Source organism: Coregonus clupeaformis, chromosome 24 (genome assembly GCF_020615455.1).
Source record: "Coregonus clupeaformis isolate EN_2021a chromosome 24, ASM2061545v1, whole genome shotgun sequence".
Lineage (NCBI taxonomy): Eukaryota > Metazoa > Chordata > Actinopteri > Salmoniformes > Salmonidae > Coregonus > Coregonus clupeaformis.
The window spans coordinates 36,466,555-36,485,837 of record NC_059215.1 but is presented as its reverse complement, the minus strand read 5'-3'; the positions used below and the strand labels follow the sequence as shown (position 1 = coordinate 36,485,837).

General features: G+C 40.4%; 1 protein-coding gene across 4 annotated transcripts in view; it reads left to right on the top strand.

Moving 5' to 3' along the window:
- Nucleotides 1-7,142: 7,142 nt before the first annotated feature.
- acot7 (acyl-CoA thioesterase 7) overlaps nucleotides 7,143-19,283 on the top strand; it is a 58,886-nt gene continuing 46,745 nt past the window's right edge. The window contains exons 1-3 of one of the 4 annotated variants that reach the window (XM_041846060.2): nucleotides 7,143-7,283; nucleotides 7,693-7,792; nucleotides 18,907-19,024. In XM_041846060.2, coding sequence (XP_041701994.1) covers nucleotides 7,743-7,792; nucleotides 18,907-19,024 — 168 coding nt within the window. In that variant the 5' untranslated portion in view covers nucleotides 7,143-7,283; nucleotides 7,693-7,742. Of the gene's footprint in view, nucleotides 7,284-7,646; nucleotides 7,793-9,080; nucleotides 9,175-17,077; nucleotides 17,181-18,906; nucleotides 19,025-19,283 lie in introns of those variants that run through there. The other 3 variants (XM_041846061.2, XM_041846059.1, XM_041846062.1) reach the window with 3 other exon arrangements.

Genomic DNA, 19,283 nt, shown 5'->3' with positions numbered 1-19,283 from the left:
GACCACTTTTACAGCTTCAAAATGACTAACAAATATATTTTAATGAGTGAGACATAAGGTAATACAGCACATGACATCAAGTTCTTATACATGTGTAGTAACTTTGTGATTATTACAATAGCAACATTGTTACATAGGACTTTGGAAATTGCATAATAATGGAGTTATTACATAAGTGGAATAAAGAACAGTCACTATTCCTCTTGTGTAAAGTAGTTACAAAAACTCTCAGCTCTCATTGCTATGCAATTAAAATGCAATTAAGTATTATGTAACAACATGCTAATAAAATGTTGCTCCAAAAGTAATTACAGTTTTATTACAAAGGCACAAAAACAGTTTAATGTGAAGTGTTACTGAGAATGCTAACAGTAACAAAATATGGCTATTAAGTGTCAAAAGGAAACAAAATATTCCAAAACTGCCTTCTTGTATCAACTACAGCCAAGGTAGGTGGAAAATCATGTTAGGTTGTATTCTGAGTAAACTGTCCCTTTAAAGATGGTATAGTGTGTGTTTGAAACAAGAACACTTACCCTCAGATGGACAAATAAGTACAAAATAGTTTTTTCTAAGCATCCAACTTGCTGTTTTCAAATGGCTTTGAATTACTCTGCAGTATTTTCAGGTATCACAAAATTAATCAATCATCAATCAATCAATTGTATTTTATATAGCCCTTCTTACATCAGCTAATATCTCGAAGTGCTGTACAGAAACCCAGCCTAAAACCCCAAACAGCTAGTAATGCAGGTGTAGAAGCACGGTGGCTAGGAAAAACTCCCTAGAAAGGCGAAAGCCTAGGAAGAAACCTAGAGAGGAACCAGGCTATGAGGGGTGGCCAGTCCTCTTCTGGCTGTGCCGGGTGGAGATTATAACAGAACCATGCCAAGATGTTCAAAAATGTTCATAAGTGACAAGCATGGTCAAATAATAATCAGGAATAAATCTCAGTTGGCTTTTCATAGCCGATCATTAAGAGTTGAAAACAGCAGGTCTGGTCTAATAACAGCTTTCAACATTTTCAGTGGCATGTTGAAAGAGTTAAACAGTAGTTGAAAGTCACAACTTATTTATACTTATCTGTACAAAATATTATTGGTTAATTGGTTTGACTTGATTATGTACACCTGGGGCAATGGACATTTACTAAATGTTCAGATATAAATGTATTGTGTAGATCAAATATGACTGTCAGATAGATTGGAATAGTATAGGAGATTGTGTGTGCCCTATTCATTCTATTTGATTTCTTTTTTCAACATGCAGTTCCAGATACAGCCATGCCATTAGTTGAAGGCAGCCAACCTAGTAGGTTCAGAAAAGTAGTAACTTCCTGAGATCTGTATTCAAAAGTAGTTGATTTCTGAGATCTGTATTCAAATAGTTTAGAAAAGTAGTCACTTCTGAGATCTGTATTCAAATAGTTTTAAAACGTAATCCGTTTTTGGGATCTGTATTCAAATAGTTGTAGTCACCTCCAAAGTAACTATTTTGTTCCCCCGGAAAAAGTGTTACTTTCCACAAAGCATAGTTAAAACCTTATCAGGGGCTGGAGCTGACCACGTTTTAGTTTGTGATTGTGCTGGTCGAAAGATAACGTTGTAGCAACATGTATCCATATAAGGGGTTAGTTATAATGACTTTTAAAGCAGTTGATAGGTAGGCCTATCTATATTTTCATTACGAAATCCTTTCGCACATACTCGAGATAGACGTTCACAGGGATGATGACCAATATCACTATATAGTGGTTTGGTAAGGGGACACACAATTGCCCTAAGGCTAGGTAGCCTACCTACTGGGCACACACGTCAATTCAACGTCAATTCCACATTGGTTCAACGTAATTTCATTGAAATGGCGTGGAAACAACGTTTTTTCAACCAGTGTGTGCCCAGTGGGTATGCTTTCTTGGAAAATGTTTTGAGTATTTCGGGATTTTAATTACATTTTTGCTCATATCAAAACCATATCTTAAAGGAAAGATTCACCCATTTTGAATGTTATAGTGTTTTTGTGCATCTCTGAGCGATGTTTTATCGATTCGTATCTGAACTATTGCGGTTCAAGCAGGTAGAAAACTGCTGGTATGACGTATAGCATTGCGATAAAGCTGTTCTCACTACACTGGCAGTTAATATGAATACGACTTTTAGATCACAAATAATTATATCATACATGCTAGATTTCAATACTGGCCGATGTCATAATGCGGGAAGTTGTATTCTCTCGAATGAGCCATTGATCATACTTTTTTGCGATATTCCTACCTCGAGAACAGTGGCGGTCAGTGCCTTTTAAGATGAGGGAGGACGATTTTTTTTCATGAGCATGGACTTATTTCTATTACAGTATATTGGATGACTCTCATTCATATTCCATTCACCCAGTTCAATGTAACAGCGATAGATTCAGGCTACTACATGATACTCAAATTTTCCCTATATCCATCATGAGGTTGCTACAACCTAGTTTATGAATGAAAGTTTACAACGTAGGTGCACACAGGTCAAGAGACAAATTTGAGGCGACAGACAGCTGATATAGGGTGTAATCATTAGTCCAACAGTTGCAAACAAGAGTTTCTATTGGACAAATTCAGGTATATTTATCCCCATTTTGTTCCGTTTGATTCCTTTTAAGAAAGTTTTTTCAACAGAATCGGCGGAATGAATACACCCCTGATAACGCGTAAACAGAGTTAACTCTCATAACAGCCACGTTGTATTTCTTCTCCTCCCTTCACTTGTGGACTTCAATGCACAACAAATCAGCTGTATGTGACCAGGCGAAAAAACCTTTCCAAGCCAAACCTCTAAAAACAGCCTACATCGTTGTCACCATATTAGCTAAAGTAATGTCATAGTCAGCATAGCTAATAGAACTAACGCGTTAGTAAACCCTCTACAATCATGCAGTAATGTTAGTGTACAGTCGGTAAGCAATACATTTGTAATACCAAAAGCTTACCTTGACTTGGAAGAGTTCCAGTGTTGTGTTGGAAAGTCATAGCCAGCTAGCTAACATAGCATCCCTCTGTTTGAGCAGGGTGTTTCAGTAGGCTAAACTAGCTAGCTGCAATTGCTAGCTAAGTAAGTGAAACTGAAAGTGAAAAAAAAATTACAACCGCTCTCTCTGTTTCTCTCTTGCTTCTCCTTCATTTTTGAAGAAATTAATTTATTAAAAACTGTTCAACTATTGTCTTTCTCTCTCTTTGAGTCAACTACTAACCACATTTTATACACTGCAGTGCTAGCTAGCTGTAGCTTATGCTTTCAGTACTAGATTAATTCTCTGATCCTTTGATTGGGTGGACAATCAAAAGAGCTCTGATAGGCTGGAGGACGTCCTCCGGAAGTCGTCATAATTACTGTGTAAGTCTATGGAAGGGGGTGAGAACCATGAGCCTCCTAGGTTTCGTATTGAAGTCAATGTACCCAGAGGAGGACGGAAGCTAGCTATCCTCCTGCTACACCATGGTGCTACCCTACAGAGTGCTGTTGAGGCTACTGTAGACCTTCTTTGCAAAATAGTGTGTTTAATCAGTTATTTGGTGTGATCATATTTATCTAAAAAGGATAACTTTTTTAATGTTTTACTATTTTAATTTTTATGAAATTCACTGAGGAGGATGTTCCTCCCTTTCCTCCTATGAGGAGCCTCCACTGCTTGAGAAATGTGTAATTTAACAAAGTTCACCACATTTTCCTATTTGTCTGCCTCTTCAGTCCAGGGTGCATTGCATGGTGCCATTGCATGGCCGTTGCGAATGTCAGATTCCACTCGGCGAGGCACATAGATCTTCAGGTTGAACATGGTGAGATTGTAGACTCCTAAATTGATAGTGCAGTTTGTTTAGGCGATTTTACAGCTAACTAGCTACTTTACATGCTGGTATTGTCTTTGGTATTATTGTGTGTAGCTACATTTGCTAGCTAGCTCCCTAAATCAAATAAAATGTTATTGGCCACATGCGCCGAATACAACAGGTGCAGACATTACAGTGAAATGCTTACTTACAGCTCTTAACCAACAGTGCATTTAGTTTTAATAAAAAAGTAAAATAAAACAACAACAAAAAAGTGTTGAGAAAAAAAGAGCAGAAGTAAAATAAAATAACAGTAGGGAGGCTACTGGGGGAGGCACAGGGGGGTACCGGTGCAGAGTCAATGTGCGGGGGCACAGGCTAGTTGAGGTAGTTGAAGTAATATGTACATGTGGGTAGAGTTAAAGTGACTATGCATAAATAATTAACAGAGTAGCAGCAGCGTAAAAAGATGGGGTGGGGGGTGGGCGTGGGGGGGCAGTGCAAATTGTCCGGGTAGCCATGATTAGCTGTTCAGGAGTCTTATGGCTTGGGGGTAGAAGCTGTTGAGAAGTCTTTTGGACCTAGACTTGGCACTCCGGTACCGCTTGCCGTGCGGTAGCAGAGAGAACAGTCTATGACTAGGGTGGTTTTGTATTCGACTTTAGCTGCAACAGATTTCCACAACGATTTTCACATGTCGCTACCAACCTATTATACGACAAAATGAAACATTTGTTCACAGAAAATAATCTTCTCACATATTAGTGTTATTTAACACTGTCAATTATAGGAATTGTTTATTATTGGGTGGATTTTTCCTTGACTTGTTGACATTGACCTGAAACAAATAGTTTGGCCTGCATCATGCAAAGGGACACTGCAATCATAATTATTGGGAGCAGTGTTGCCATCTCCTCAGTAAGGAAAGTAGGTATTGGCTGTCCTAAAAGTCGTTGAAAGTCGCTAAGTGACGTCATCACCTAATTTGCATAATTGGCAATGTGCATGTAATTGTGATGGATGCTGTAGGAGAGAGGAATAACATTGTGGGAGAGACAAAAAGTGAGTAAAAAAACACCCTATGTTTAGAACTACAATTGAACTTTCTTCTGTAGATTCTTTTTTTTTTTTATGTCACAATTCCAACCCTCCTCCTTTATCCGGGCTTGGGACCGGCAAAAGTGACCCAAAAGAGACTCTGGTGGAGTTACTTAGTTTTTTATTTTATTTATTTTATTTTATTTTTTTGCATGCGCGATTCATTTGCAGTCTGGACGCGGAGGGATGAACATCTCCTGCTCTGACTGCAGCTGGGAGGGACTGCTGCGCGAGCACTGGGCCACCTGTGAGTGCTTTGGGATGGGGGTGGGGCCCGGGTGGGGCCCACGGCAGCGATACGTGCTTTCACGTCAGAGTCTCCAAAAGTCTCCAATAACACCAGAAAAAGTCGCTAGATTTGTCGCTAGTCACTTTTTTGAAAATGTGTCGCTAGAGGGGTATGAATACTTGCTAAATATAGCGACAAAGTCGCTAAATTGGCAACACTGATTGGGAGTAGGGTGGAGCTCCACAGCATCCTGCAAAGGGCTCTCCATTCATAGTCGACTGATAAATTGCAATACGTTTCATCACCAGCAGGTGGCAGGAAATCATCATATTTTGACCACAGCTCACACAAGCAACCTTGTTATGCATACATATTGGATAAATCATGAACAATCCGTGAGTAAGATATAGCCATAAGTGAGACTTGTATATTTCTGTTAGGCGGATCTTTACCCCAAAAGCATTAGGCCTATTGAGGGCTTATAGTGGTCCCAACAGTTTTATATTTTTGTTCAGTATATACATATACATACATATATATATATATATATATATATATACACTGAACAAAAATATAAATGCAACATGCAACAATTTCAAAGATTTTACTGAGTTACAGTTCATATAAGGAAATCAGTCAATTGAAATAAATTCTTTAGGCCCTAATCTATGGATTTCACATGACTGGAAATACAGATATGCACAGATACCTTTAAAATAAAAGGTAGGGGCGTGGATCAGAAAACCAGTCAGTATGTGGTGTGACCACCATTTGCCTCATGCAGCGCAACACATCTCCTTCGCATAGAGTTGACCAGGCTGTTGATTGTGGCCTGTGGAATGTTGTCCCACTCCTCTTCAATGGCTGTGCGAAGTTGCTGGATATTGGCGTAAACTGGAACACGCTGTTGTACACATCGATCCAGAGCATCCCAAACATGCTCAATTGGTGACATGTCTGGTGAGTATGCAGTCCATTGAAGAACTCAGACATTTTCAGCTTCCAGAAATTGTGTACAGATCCTTGCGACACGGGGTCGTGCATTATCATACTGAAACATGAGGTGACTTACTAGCCACTGCCGCTCCATATATCATCATTCCATTTGTCTTGTCTTGTCAATTACACACACCTGGTTCTTATCCCCTCATTAGTCCTTGTATAAGTGTTCCCTCTGCCCCCTTGTCCTTGTGGGTGATTGTTTATTTGTGAGAGTAGTGTGCGCCTGACTCCTTCTATCCCACTCATCACACCTGTAAACCCCAAAGGGTTATTATATAATGTATTTCATTTTGCACTAGACTTTAGTATCCTGGGTCTGTGCAGATAAACGATTTGTAAGCAAGTTGTGTTATGTTACTTGAAAACATTAAATGTCTCTATTTTCGGGATGTATTTTATTATGTAGGCTATTACCATTGCGCATTGTACATTTAATTTTACTTGGTAAGAAAACGTATTCGTATGCACGGAAGCGCGCTAATCAAGGTGCACCCACCAACTGTTACTCAAAAGTTTAAAGGTGCAATATGCACTGGTTGCTAAAATTCTAATTTCAGTTTATGTGACAAAACAAGCAATGCATAGTGTAGAGAATCATTGTACCATCCTAACCGCTGTGAAATATATTTTCAATAACCAAAATATTGTATTTTCAGCTGTTTGAAGCTGGTGTACAAAACCGAAAGTAAAGACGCAAAAACTAAATTTAAGAACCCGAAGCATAGAAATAGCTAACATAGAAGAGATCACCTGCATCTTAGACTTGCTTTCACTTGCTTCTCATTTAAATGTCAATTTGGTTGGGTCTCACAAAAAGTTACATATTGTAGCAGTTGGATTTGGATAGGCGCTTGGAGTGACAGTTGTTGTGAGGGTCAATCGCGCCCTTGCAGCCGACAAAAAATCATTGCGACCCATTAAATTAGAGAGTCTTTGATGCCCTCTCGTGGTCTTTTATCGTGATGATTTGAACGTTCTGTGCCAGTGACGCAAATTCTTGAACATAACTAGCTTTTCCTATAAAGGATGACACTGACAGCCTCTCACGGAACTTATCATCTGTAGTGAGTTGTGAAAACTAGCTAACCTCCCAAATAAACATTTAGATGTTCGTTCGTTCGTTCTGATCCACAGCAAAAACAGGTAACTTTTAAAATATAGTACTTTCTTTGTATTCATTGTCAGTTTAACCTAAACAAACATGTTCGGCTAAATAGTGGACAGGAAGCCTGCAATGAATTATGAGACCTTTGTTCAAAGAAACCGACTCATGTCATTGTCAACAAAACAACTCATTTATTTGGCTAAACGTAACTTTAGAAGCACACTGAGGAAATTACATTATTTTGCAATGTTACAGCCTATGTAACAAAATGTAGCCTAACTATTTTAAATACATTATTTCTAGCTAGTATAGGCTACATTGTAACTTCACCGGTAGGCTATTCCTTGAATTTACGATCTGTCAAAACAATGTCGCTTGATCTTGCTAACCGGCTGCAATAGCATACTACCCGACTGAGTCTGCATATTGCTATCCTCACTGCACCAGGAGACTTGCGCCAAGACGAGCTCAACAAAGAGCCAGTCATCATCATCATCATGTCGGGAACACAATCGCAAGCCACAGCCTCCTCCCTCCAGATATGCAGGTAAGCGAAACGATGCGCTGTGTTAAGAAATGTAATTTATATGTTTCTTTATCTGTGACATATTGGATGAGATCCAACGAGTCTCGAGAGCAGTTCAACTACCGGTTTGCGTGCACATTTCAAAGCGGCCCGATAATTCGCCAAATAGATTTTGCTCTGGGTCTATTCCGGCAAATGTTGACTGCATAGAAGTCACATAAGGACGACCCACTATAATAGGCGCAAATACTGTTATTCTTAGTACAATACAGAACGACTACCGGCAGCTGAGGCGCAAATTGTGCACGCGATCACATGTCGCGTGATGACCTTTTCGACAATGATGCTTGGATATGATGACGGACCCGGACAAGATGCGTAGAGGCAAACAAGGACATCTTAAGGTCGTCCTGCGGCATTTATTGTATATTCGTGAGACCCCTGTAATTCACACCACACAAGTAGGCCTAATACATAAATAAAGAATTAAACTCCCAAATAACCTCTCGCTATTCAGTTTGAATGGGAAAACGTCAGACCAGTGTGTGCGACTAGTATACTTGTAGCCGATTTAAATCCTCTCCCAAACAGTTTCGGTTGGGGTAAAAAGTAACCAGAACAATAAAACATGGGCAGGTAAATGCTGCGCAATCCCGTTGGCGGTAGTTGATTAATATTTGCATTGGCTTTTGTCGCAGCATTCAGCTTATCAAATGCCTTTGCTGAGTCTTAAAATGTAGTCTACAGCAGCGTCCATTTGCACTGCATTATGGGTCTGTATTATCATCCTCCTAAAGGTAGAAAGAAGCATTGCACCACACCAAGAGAGACAAAGGCATTGCTCAATATGAACATGTCCCATGAAGAAGAAAAAAGGCAAGTCTAGCCTATACTTAACACTGATTGCAAAACGCTTTAATAGTTTGTTATAAGCATTAATGTCTTATTATAAGGCTCCTAGTGTTATGTCTTTCTATGCAGCAGTTATTCAATTGGACACCATAGCTGCCTGTTACTCAGTATCATAAGCTATAAGATGATAATACAACATTGTACGTAAGTTGTAGTAGGCTACAATGCTTTATGATTCTCACATACTAAAATAAATAATAATGTATTAAAATCGTCTTGGTCCTACTCTGGACCATTCCATTGCAAAAGTGGAAATCCAACCAACTTCACCTCCCTTTCGGATCAGAAACCAGGGTGGGACAGATCCATGACATAGCAACACAGTAAATGAGAGTGAGTAGTTTCTATACGATAATGACATCTACCGGCCATATACGTTTATCATTAGCCAAGGCTCCTCCCCGGCATTTGTTTACACTTGGGTCAGTGAATTGGGAGGGGAGCACTTTTACTGGATTGTATGGAACAAGCATGTCTTTCACTACTGCCAGGTAAGACGGGACAATGCCATGTAGTGCTTAGAAAGTTAAAATTAAAATCTTAGAATCGGCCTGATACTTTACAGGCAGCGAGGCTTAACCTGGAGTAATATGATTGTACTTTCTTGTAATGTTGGTTAAAATGTGTCCGGTAGGGCATGACTACACAAAACCTTGCTCTCCCAGCTTGGGCCTTGTCTGAATCAGATCAAATCTATTCTCTGTTGTTAATGACTTCACTAAGCTTAGACAATAGAAAGCAGACCAGTTTTCAAAGACTATTTGAAATCATTCAAATCATTTGAGCGTTTGCTGTAGTCTGCCTGGAGTGCCAAATGTGCAGGGTTTGAACTCTTGCGACTATTCTATTTGTTCCATTGTGCCAGGCAAACTCAATCAATCCCAGATAAATTATTTGAAATAAGCGCTGGACACATAGCCGTGCAGGCTGACACTTTATATTAAGTTCGTCTTGTGCCTGTGTAACACTGTAATTACTCTAGTTACAACATTGTGTTCACATGCTGTTGTATGCACTGTTTCCATTCAAATGATGAGACAATGCTTTTTGTGACCCTTGTGTCAGTAGATGACACCAGTGTGAAGTTGTAAGATATCTTAGGGCAGGGGTTCCTAAACCTTCTCACTCAGGCCCCCCTTCCTGCATTGGGGAACATCCCACGCCCCTCCCCTGCATGCATGCGCCACGTCTATTTCTATGGGCACAAGCACTGTTCAAATCACAAACTCTTCATACCCTTCTTGTTGGCGGTGAGAACATTTTACAGGTTTTAAAGCTTATTTCCTGCAATTCTACACATTTTGTCATGGGGTGCAGAGAAAATTGTGCAGTTTTAAAGCTCATTTTCTTGCAATTCTATACATTTTGCCATGTCTAATGTGTATTCATGTGATATTTGAGTGACTCAAACATTACAACAAAATCTTTGGGCTAAAAAACCTCCTGGCGGTCATTTTCCATTGTTAACCAAATAGTGTATTATGTGTCATATCTTATGAACCAAACATGACAACACAGAAAAGTTGACCCTAACCCTACCCCTATGTTTTGTCGATATTAATAGTTCTGAACAAACATAATTTTGTCTCAAATCGCTCTCTTCTTTGGACTGTGGGACGACTTTTGCCTCCAACTGGTTTTTATTCATTACACTTACTCAAAGTTTGAGTAACGTGGATGCCAGAGGGTCCTAGGCTACCCTACCATATCAAAGTGCCCACTGTGTACTAGATATCTTAACCACCATACATGTTAGATATTACCGCTTTTTTTTCAATCGCTTTGGTGCTATTTTCACAAGTATGTGGTGAATCTTTTAAACTCTTAGTACAAAACTCCAAACTGGTAACACTTGTAACGCAGCAAGTCTTACATTCAAAATCATTCATTGTGCATTTATTTTGTTTGGAGACATCTTTCACCACACAACCATTGATCCAAAATATAAGTTTACTGTAAAATATAATGAGAACATTGGTTTAATCTCCAAAACACAACATAATGATATCTTCTCAATTTAGTTGTTTTAACCCCTTACACTTGTGGAAATTGGCCTATATGGATAGGGACAAATGTAAATGTTTCTAACAGAATAACTATAAAAAGCCTATGCATGACCATGGTAGCAATTGAAAGAGAACACTTTGGAGATTATGGGCCAGTTGCCCTGGCTGTGTGTTTCGGGTCGTTGTCATGCTGGAAGACCCAGCCACGACCCATCTTCAATGCTCTTACTGAGGGAAGGAGGTTGTTGGCCAAGATCTCGCAATACATGGCCCCATCCATCCTCCCCTCAATACGGTGCAGTCGTCCTGTCCCCTTTGCAGAAAAGCATCCCCAAAGAATGATGTTTCCACCTCCATGCTTCACGGTTGGGATGGTGTTCTTGGGGTTGTACTCATCCTTCTTCTTCCTCCAAACATGGCGAGTGGAGTTTAGACCAAAAAGCTCTATTTTTGTCTCATCAGACCACATGACCTTCTCCCATTCCTCCTCTGGATCATCCAGATGGTCATTGGCAAACTTCAGACGGGCCTGGACATGCGCTGGCTTGAGCAGGGGGACCTTGCGTGCGCTGCAGGATTTTAATCCATGACGGCGTAGTTTGTTACTAATGGTTTTCTTTGAGACTGTGGTCCCAGCTCTCTTCAGGTCATTGACCAGGTTCTGCCGTGTAGTTGTTGGCTGATCCCTCACCTTCCTCATGATCATTAATGCCCCACGAGGTGAGATCTTGCATGGAGCCCCAGAACGAGGGTGATTGACCGTCATCTTGAATTAATTGCGCCAACAGTTGTTGCCTTCTCACCAAGCTGCTTGCCTATTGTCCTGTAGCCCATCCCAGCCTTGTGCAGGTCTACAATTTTATCCCTGATGTCCTTACACAGCTCTCTGGTCTTGGCCATTGTGGAGAGGTTGGAGTCTGTTTGATTGAGTGTGTGGACAGGTGTCTTTTATACAGGTAACGAGTTCAAACAGGTGCAGTTAATACAGGTAATGAGTGGAGAACAGGAGGGCTTCTTAAAGAAAAACTAACAGGTCTGTGAGAGCCGTAATTCTTACTGGTTGGTAGGTGATAAAATACTTACAGTAAATGGGCTCATTCTGTTCAGGACAAGCCAGGGTATAATGCATGTCATCATTGTAACTGTGGATCAAACATAGCGATCATAAACATTGATACTGTAAATTATATGAGTTTTCAAAAATGGAAATAGTAAGTGCACGTTTGGACTCACGGGTATGTGGTTTGCTTGTATGACATCAAAGCTGTGTTTATTATAATCCTCAACGTCTCATCTTTCAGAACACATCGACTCCTCTCGATTTACAGCATTTCCCTCACAAACAAATTTGCAAATGTAGGCCAATTAGCGTGAGGGATGGGGACATTTTCTTGTCGCACGTGCTGCTCAACTTTATAACAGCTGTCAGTCAAAACCCATACAGCGCTGTGAAGTAAAGAGCCAGAGCTCTGATGTCATGTATAGCATGTTACTGTACAGCCACTGCGTTCCAATTTAGGCGCTTATCAATGACAAAATCTGCCATTTTCAACCCGTATACAGGAAGACCTGCCTGTGAGTGGAAAGGGCTACCAACCAGTTAATCCAATAGCAGAAAATACAAGATACATGTTTCAAAATTACCCTTTGTATTGCTGAAAGCAATATGCTACTGTACTGTAAATTACAGTACATTACACTGTTTTAACATTAGGTTATACACTTGCACTACCCATCAGAATTTACTGAAAATAACATTTCCATCATTTCTATCCCATGTGTGATCAAAGGTATGATCATTGAAGATCTTCCACAGTCATTGATGCCTTTTGGTATGGGGAATCCAAGCCTGACATTGGTCTGGGTTGATGTCATCGCATGCCTCATCCATGGGCATTCTCATGTGGGTGGCGATCATACACCTTCCAACTCCATGCTGAAAATAATTCCTAGATAGGGTTGAGGAAAGGAGAGTATTGGGCCAGGTATAGGGTCAGGAATCGGGGATGTACTGGAAACCATGTGCGAACCACCTCTGCATGGTGGAACCTGACATTGTCCCACACAATGACATAGGTGACCCCTTCACCTTGACCGGCCTGCTCAATCTCATTGAGGAACTCAATGAGGTGTGCAGTATTGTAGGACCCAAGTAGAGGCATACGGCCTACTACACCATCTTCGGATATGGCTGCACACACAGAGATGTTTCCCCACGTTGTCCGGGCACTTGAACGGTCGCCCGTTGGCCGATGAGGTTCCGCCCACAGCGCTGAGTTTTGCCCAGGTTGAAGCCCGCTTCATCAACAAAGATGTATTTGTGATGGTTCACAGCAGAATCAAGCTCCAGAACCCTCTAAAAAGAGATGTGGGTTAGTTATTTTCAATTACAATATGATGGTGAAGTACCATGTGCATCAAATAGTGAGTAATCTTACAGTGGTGCTGTACTTGAACATACTCGGGCCCGCAGTTGTTTCATCCGGCCATTGTTTCTCTCAAAAGGCACCAAGTATAGCTGTTTCATAAATACCCGGTGCCTTTTCAAAAGGCAGGTGATTGTAGGCAGGCTGATGGATGCCACATTGGCAAAGGTGTCATAGTTGTCCTCAATGACCTGTTTTATTTCTGTCAGCCCTATATCATTTCTGGCCCTCACGATTTCCACCACTGCCCGCTCCTGCACATGGCCACCACTATGGAGTCTTCTGTCAATTCTGAGGGTAGAACAGAGTATGGTCAATCTATCATAAGAATACAGGTAGTAACAAGATACATACAACACTTACTATATTATATTGTGTGAATTTACATGCATTCAAATACACTACCAGTCAAAAGTTTGGACAAACCTACTCATTCAAGGGTTTTTCTTTATATTTACTATTTTTTACATGGTAGAATAATAGTGAAGACATCAAAACTATGAAATAACACATATGGAATCATTTAGTAACCAAAAAAGTGTTAAACAAATAAAAATATATTTTATATTTGAGATTCTTGAAATAGCCACCCTTTGCAGCTTTGCACACTCTTGGCATTCTCTCAACCAGCTGGAATGCATTTCAATTAACAGGTGTGCCTTCTTAAAAGTTAATTTGTGGAATTTCTTTCCTTCTTAATGCGTTTGAGCCAATCAGTTGTGTTGTGACAAGGTAGGGGGGGTATACAGAAGATAGCCCTATTTGGTAAAAGACCAAGTCCATATTATGGCAAGAACAGCTCAAATAAGCAAAGAGAAATGACAGTCCATCATTACTTTAAGACGTGAAGGTCAGTCAATACGGAACATTTCAAGAACTTTGAAAGTTTCTTCAAGTGCAGTCGCAAAACCATCAAGGGCTATGATGAAACTGGCTCTCATGAGGACCACCACAGGAATGGAAGACCCAGAGTTACCTCTGCTTCAGAGGATAATTTCATTAGAGTTACCAGCCTCAGAAATTGCAGCTCAAATAAATGCTTCACAGAGTTCAAGTTACAGACACATCTCAACATCAACTGTTCAGATGGGACTGTGTGAATCAGGCCTTCATGGTTGAATTGCTGCAAAGAAACCACTACTAAAGGACACCAATAAGAAGAAGAGACCTGCTTGGGCCAAGAAACACGAGCAATGGACATTAGACTGGTGGAAATGTGTCCTTTGGTCTGGAGTCCAAATTGGAGATTTTTGGTTCCAACCGCCGTGTCTTCGTGAGACGTGGTGTGGGTGAACAGATGATCTCCGCATATGTAGTTCCCACCGTAAAGCATGGAGGAGGAGGTGTTATGGTGTGGGGGTGCTTTGCTGGTGACACTGTCTGTGATTTATTTAGAATTCAAGGAGCACTTAACCAGCATGGCTTCCACAGCATTCTGCAGCGATACACCATCCAATCTGGATTGGGCTTACTGGGACTATAAATTGTTTTTCAACAGGACAATGACCCAACACGCCTCCAGGCTGTGTAAGGGCTATTTTAACAAGAAGGAGAGTGATGGAGTGCTGCATCAGATGACCTGGCCTCCACAATCCCCTGACCTCAACCCAATTGAGATGGTTTGGGATGAGTCGGACGGTAGAGTGAAGGAAAAGCAGCCAACAAGTGCTAAGCATATGTGGGAACTCCTTCAAGACTGTTGGAAAAGCATTCCAGGTGAAGCTGGTTGAGAGAATGCCAAGAGTGTGCAAAGCTGTCATCAAGGCAAAGGGTGGCTACTTTGAAGAATCTCAAATATAAAATATATTTTGATTTGTTTAACACTTATTTGGTTACTACATGATTCCATATGTGTTATTTCATAGTTTTGATATCTTCACTATCATTCTACAATGTAGAAAATAGTAAAAATAAAGAAAAACCCTTGAATGAGTAGGTCTGTCCAAACCTTTGACTGGTACTGTATGTCATTTTGCGGTAAAGCATAGTGCATATTCTGCAGACTGACCAATTTTCTTTATGGAATGTCACAATGATAGAATTGACCGTTGACCTTTTAAGGTTAGTATGAACCAAACTTGCAGCCTCTGCCAGGGTAAGTTGATAACATTTTGGATACATGTTTACTCTAGGTGATGCATATGTTACATACAATACATCTCTGTTCTTGTCAATATCAGACTTAGTTTACAGTAAATTTGGTCCAGCTTACTACTTTGAACATCTCTAAGAGGCAATGTATCATCTTAACCCTATAGATGCTCATTCAGGTAAGCCATTTCAGCTAATCATTCTCCTTAATCACTCTCCTTACCATATTAATCAGGAAGACATCACTGGAAAACAAGTGTATGTTGAGCGGCTGCCAGGAACAGCTGTGTGTGTTTGTTTCACAGATACCGCTCTCACTAGGTAGGCCTATTGATAGAACACATTGGGATGTGTTCATTAGGCATAAAACGGAAGAAAACAGACTTAAACTGGTAGGGACTACCTTGGATTGTCCAATAAGAAATGCTTATTTTAATTTTCTGTTTCAATGTTTGCTTTAGTTTTTTACATTTTGCTTTAGTGTGCCCAACTGAACACGACCCTGATGTAATATTGGTGATGCTGAACCTCAGTCAGTCATATGTTTATAGCACCTGTGTACGCACCACAGCTTTCTATGTATTAATTACATCAATGATACACTTTCATGGGACAGGAAGGATTTTTCGAAAGCACGCTAAATGTTTGGTAGTTTTCCGTTCTCCGCTCAGGTAACCTGTTTTGTATTTTTTTTTTTTTACATGTTGTTGTTTCTCTTTGTGGCATGTCAGTTGGACATGGACTTGTCGAAGGAGAATTAGCACCACATTATAGTCGTTTGACGATTCAGTAATCTTTTGAAGATTGCTATTTAATTGACACTTTCTGCACTGATCTGTTGACTTATTGTCCGTTTATAGTCATACCAGTTAGCTTACATGGGATGATTAATGATACTGTAGCATAAAAACCTTGTTCCACTTTTTAAGCAGTTACTTTTCAAAAGAAGGGAGATACAAATTTAACGTGGAACAGAATTGAACACAACACAGGATCATTTTGAGCTGTATTAAATGTTTTGAAAAACTGGGCCCTGGAGTTGTGTGTAGATTAATATTACTGGTAAAATGTGTAATGTTGTGATGGCTATGGATTTAAAAACAGCTTTGATCTAAGAGATTCCAACTGGTTCTCGTCCCTATCACGTTGCCAGATCCTGCTATTTTGTTCTTTATTAGTTAGAAGGAGGGGAGTGTGTGTCACTGTGTTGAGTCATAAAAGAGAGAGATGCTGAGATTAGCGACATGGAGGTGCTGGGCTTCATCTGGTTAATCATAAACCATGAACACACACACAGGCAGACATGCACACGCACACACACACACACACACACACACACACACACACACACACACACACACACACACACACACACACACACACACACACACACAGGAAGGCTACAACATAGAAATAGATTATATTTGAATGGACTACCACACACTGTGTGTGCATGCCTTACATTTGATCTCAGTGTTATGCTGACTAATGTTATTGTATTACCTTTACACATGCCAATCATACCGTACATATCTTTCCTGTAACTCATTATTAAAAGGACTATGATTATGACATTCACATTTCCAGATGCAATGAAAGCTCAACCTCGCCACAATATTTCCTGTCCTGCTCTCCAACTATGTCAATTGCCATGGCAACCACATTGAGAGGGCAGCTCTTATTGGCCAAGGTCCCATGGGGATGGGCAGTAGTGCGAGTGCTAGGAAGCCAGTTAGTCCGGAAATCACAACAGAGGCGGGGTCAGTGTGATGGTGTCAGAGTATGATGTCATTGTGGGTTGTAACAGGGAGATGAGTAGTGAATGAAAACGAGAGAGGCTGATGGACTGGTCATAGACTGATTGTACAGACAGACAGACAGACAGCAGGAGTGTTAAGACTGATTCTAGGTCAGTGCACACAGGTTTCCCTCAATCAGCAGACTGGAGATGGGTTCCAAACAGCAACTCAGCAGGTAGAGTTGCCACGCACACACACATTTCTTCCTCAGAGGCCATGATCATGCTTTGTAGCCTACTTCTTTGAGTGAGTTATGACTACCTGTGTCCTTTTGTCATTTGGTCAGTTAATTAAGTAAAGAGACAGGTTCAGTATGTAGTAACCTCCATGGTGATTTTACAATGCTGATTTTCTCACAATACATACTATTGGTCATCAGTTTCTCCCTATGACTATGTGATCAGTCATGCATTGCATGAATCAAAATGAGATGACTTGGAAGTGCACTTGGCACTTCTTACTGGCACTGATTTCGCTGATAGCTGCTTTATTGAGGAATGTTTTACTTGCAATGACAATGATATGTGGTTGTCTTACATACCTTAGTTGAATGCATTGATTGTAAATCGCCCTGGATAAGATTGTCTGCTAAATGACCAAAATGTAAAATGTAAATTAATTATTGTGAAATAATGTAAAAAATTACTATCAGAAGTAGTAGGCTTACATAATGTGGATTTGTATAAGACTGGAAGATACCAAAGATGTCTGGCATGTCCTAGTACTTGTGGTTTATTATCTGAGAAGTATGTGTGTTGGGTGTGTGTATGCGTGTGCGTGTGTGTGTGTGCGCCGATAATTATGGTCATGGATCTGTAAGGTCTGCAAGTGTGAGTTTGTCAGGTGTCTTGAACAGTGTGTATTGACGCTACATCATGTCTGTGTGAGTGTGTGCCCACTATCTGTCTTAATGACACATTCAAACAGAGCAGGCCATTAACTCATTGGGGTGTGTGATATAGATGGCTTTTTAGGGGGAGCACACTTCAGTGAGGCCTGTGAACGGAAAGAGGAAACTTGCCATCGTTAGTGGGGACGGCAAATGGGGGGTGATCAATCTGATTTAACTGCTATGATACTCCTGTGTTGGGAGACAGAAAAGCTCAGTCCATCTGGCCAGAAACAGTGGAGATTTGCTTTGTGACCACCATGAATAATAGCAGAGAGAGCTGTTTGTGTGTGTGTGTGTGTGTGTATGTGTGTGCGTGTGTGTGAGGGTTGTGGAACGCTGGCATACCAAAAACAAAGCATCTATCAAAATATTTATACAAATATAACATTCTGATTATAAAACTGATAAGAGTGATTTATGATTATTGAACCAAGAATGTGTGAATTTAAAAATATTTGTACTCCCTTTGTACTCCCATTGGTTCATTCTAGATCCAAACAAAGTATTCAAATGTGTGTATGAATGTTTGTACAGAATGGCTTTTGTAGCCCTCTAGCTACAACAAACTTTCAATTAAAAAAACTCTTAACTTCACCTCATATTCAACTAATGCATCAACATTCACAGAGAGAGAGAGTTACTATACTTTATTTCTAGTGCAGAAGATGGTTTTTGGGGAAACAGCTAACATGCTGATGAAGTGGGATCTAATGATGAATGTAGCACAATGAAAAGCTCTGGGGAAACAAGGCCCAGTTGAGTGGAAGTCACCGCAAAAAAACTGTAGCGCTACTCATTTGTTTACAGTACCTATCTTTGTCTACTGTTAAGTTGATCTAGCCTTTTTACTGAGACTGTATAGTCTATAGATGTTACTGCAACTGTACTGGTGCAATACTTTATTTATGTAGGAGACTGAAGAGTAATTCCTCATTCGAGGACAATAAACCATTGTATTCTTCTATTCCTAATGCTAATTTGTGATGCTGTTCTCTTCTGTCTGTACCAGGATCATGCGTCCCGATGATGCCAACATAGTGGGCAATGTGCATGGTGGCACCATCCTGAAGATGATTGAGGAAGCTGGATGCATCATAGGAACGCGCCACTGCAACACGCAGCCTGGGGTAAGTGTGTGCGTGTGCGTAATTGGATAAAGTGTGTGTGTGTGTATGTGTGAGTGAGTGATTTGCACCTGGAACAAGCATTGGCTGCTAAAGCTGGGAAACGTTAGCCCTAAGTTGATATTTTATAGTGCTTGCAGTACCAACAAATCTGAATGGCTGGCAAAATATTCCTCCGTTTCAGTTTTATTAATATAATCTGGTTTCTTACTGCTTGGCTAGAACGAAAGCCTGCACCTACCACAATAAGAAGGCCCATCCC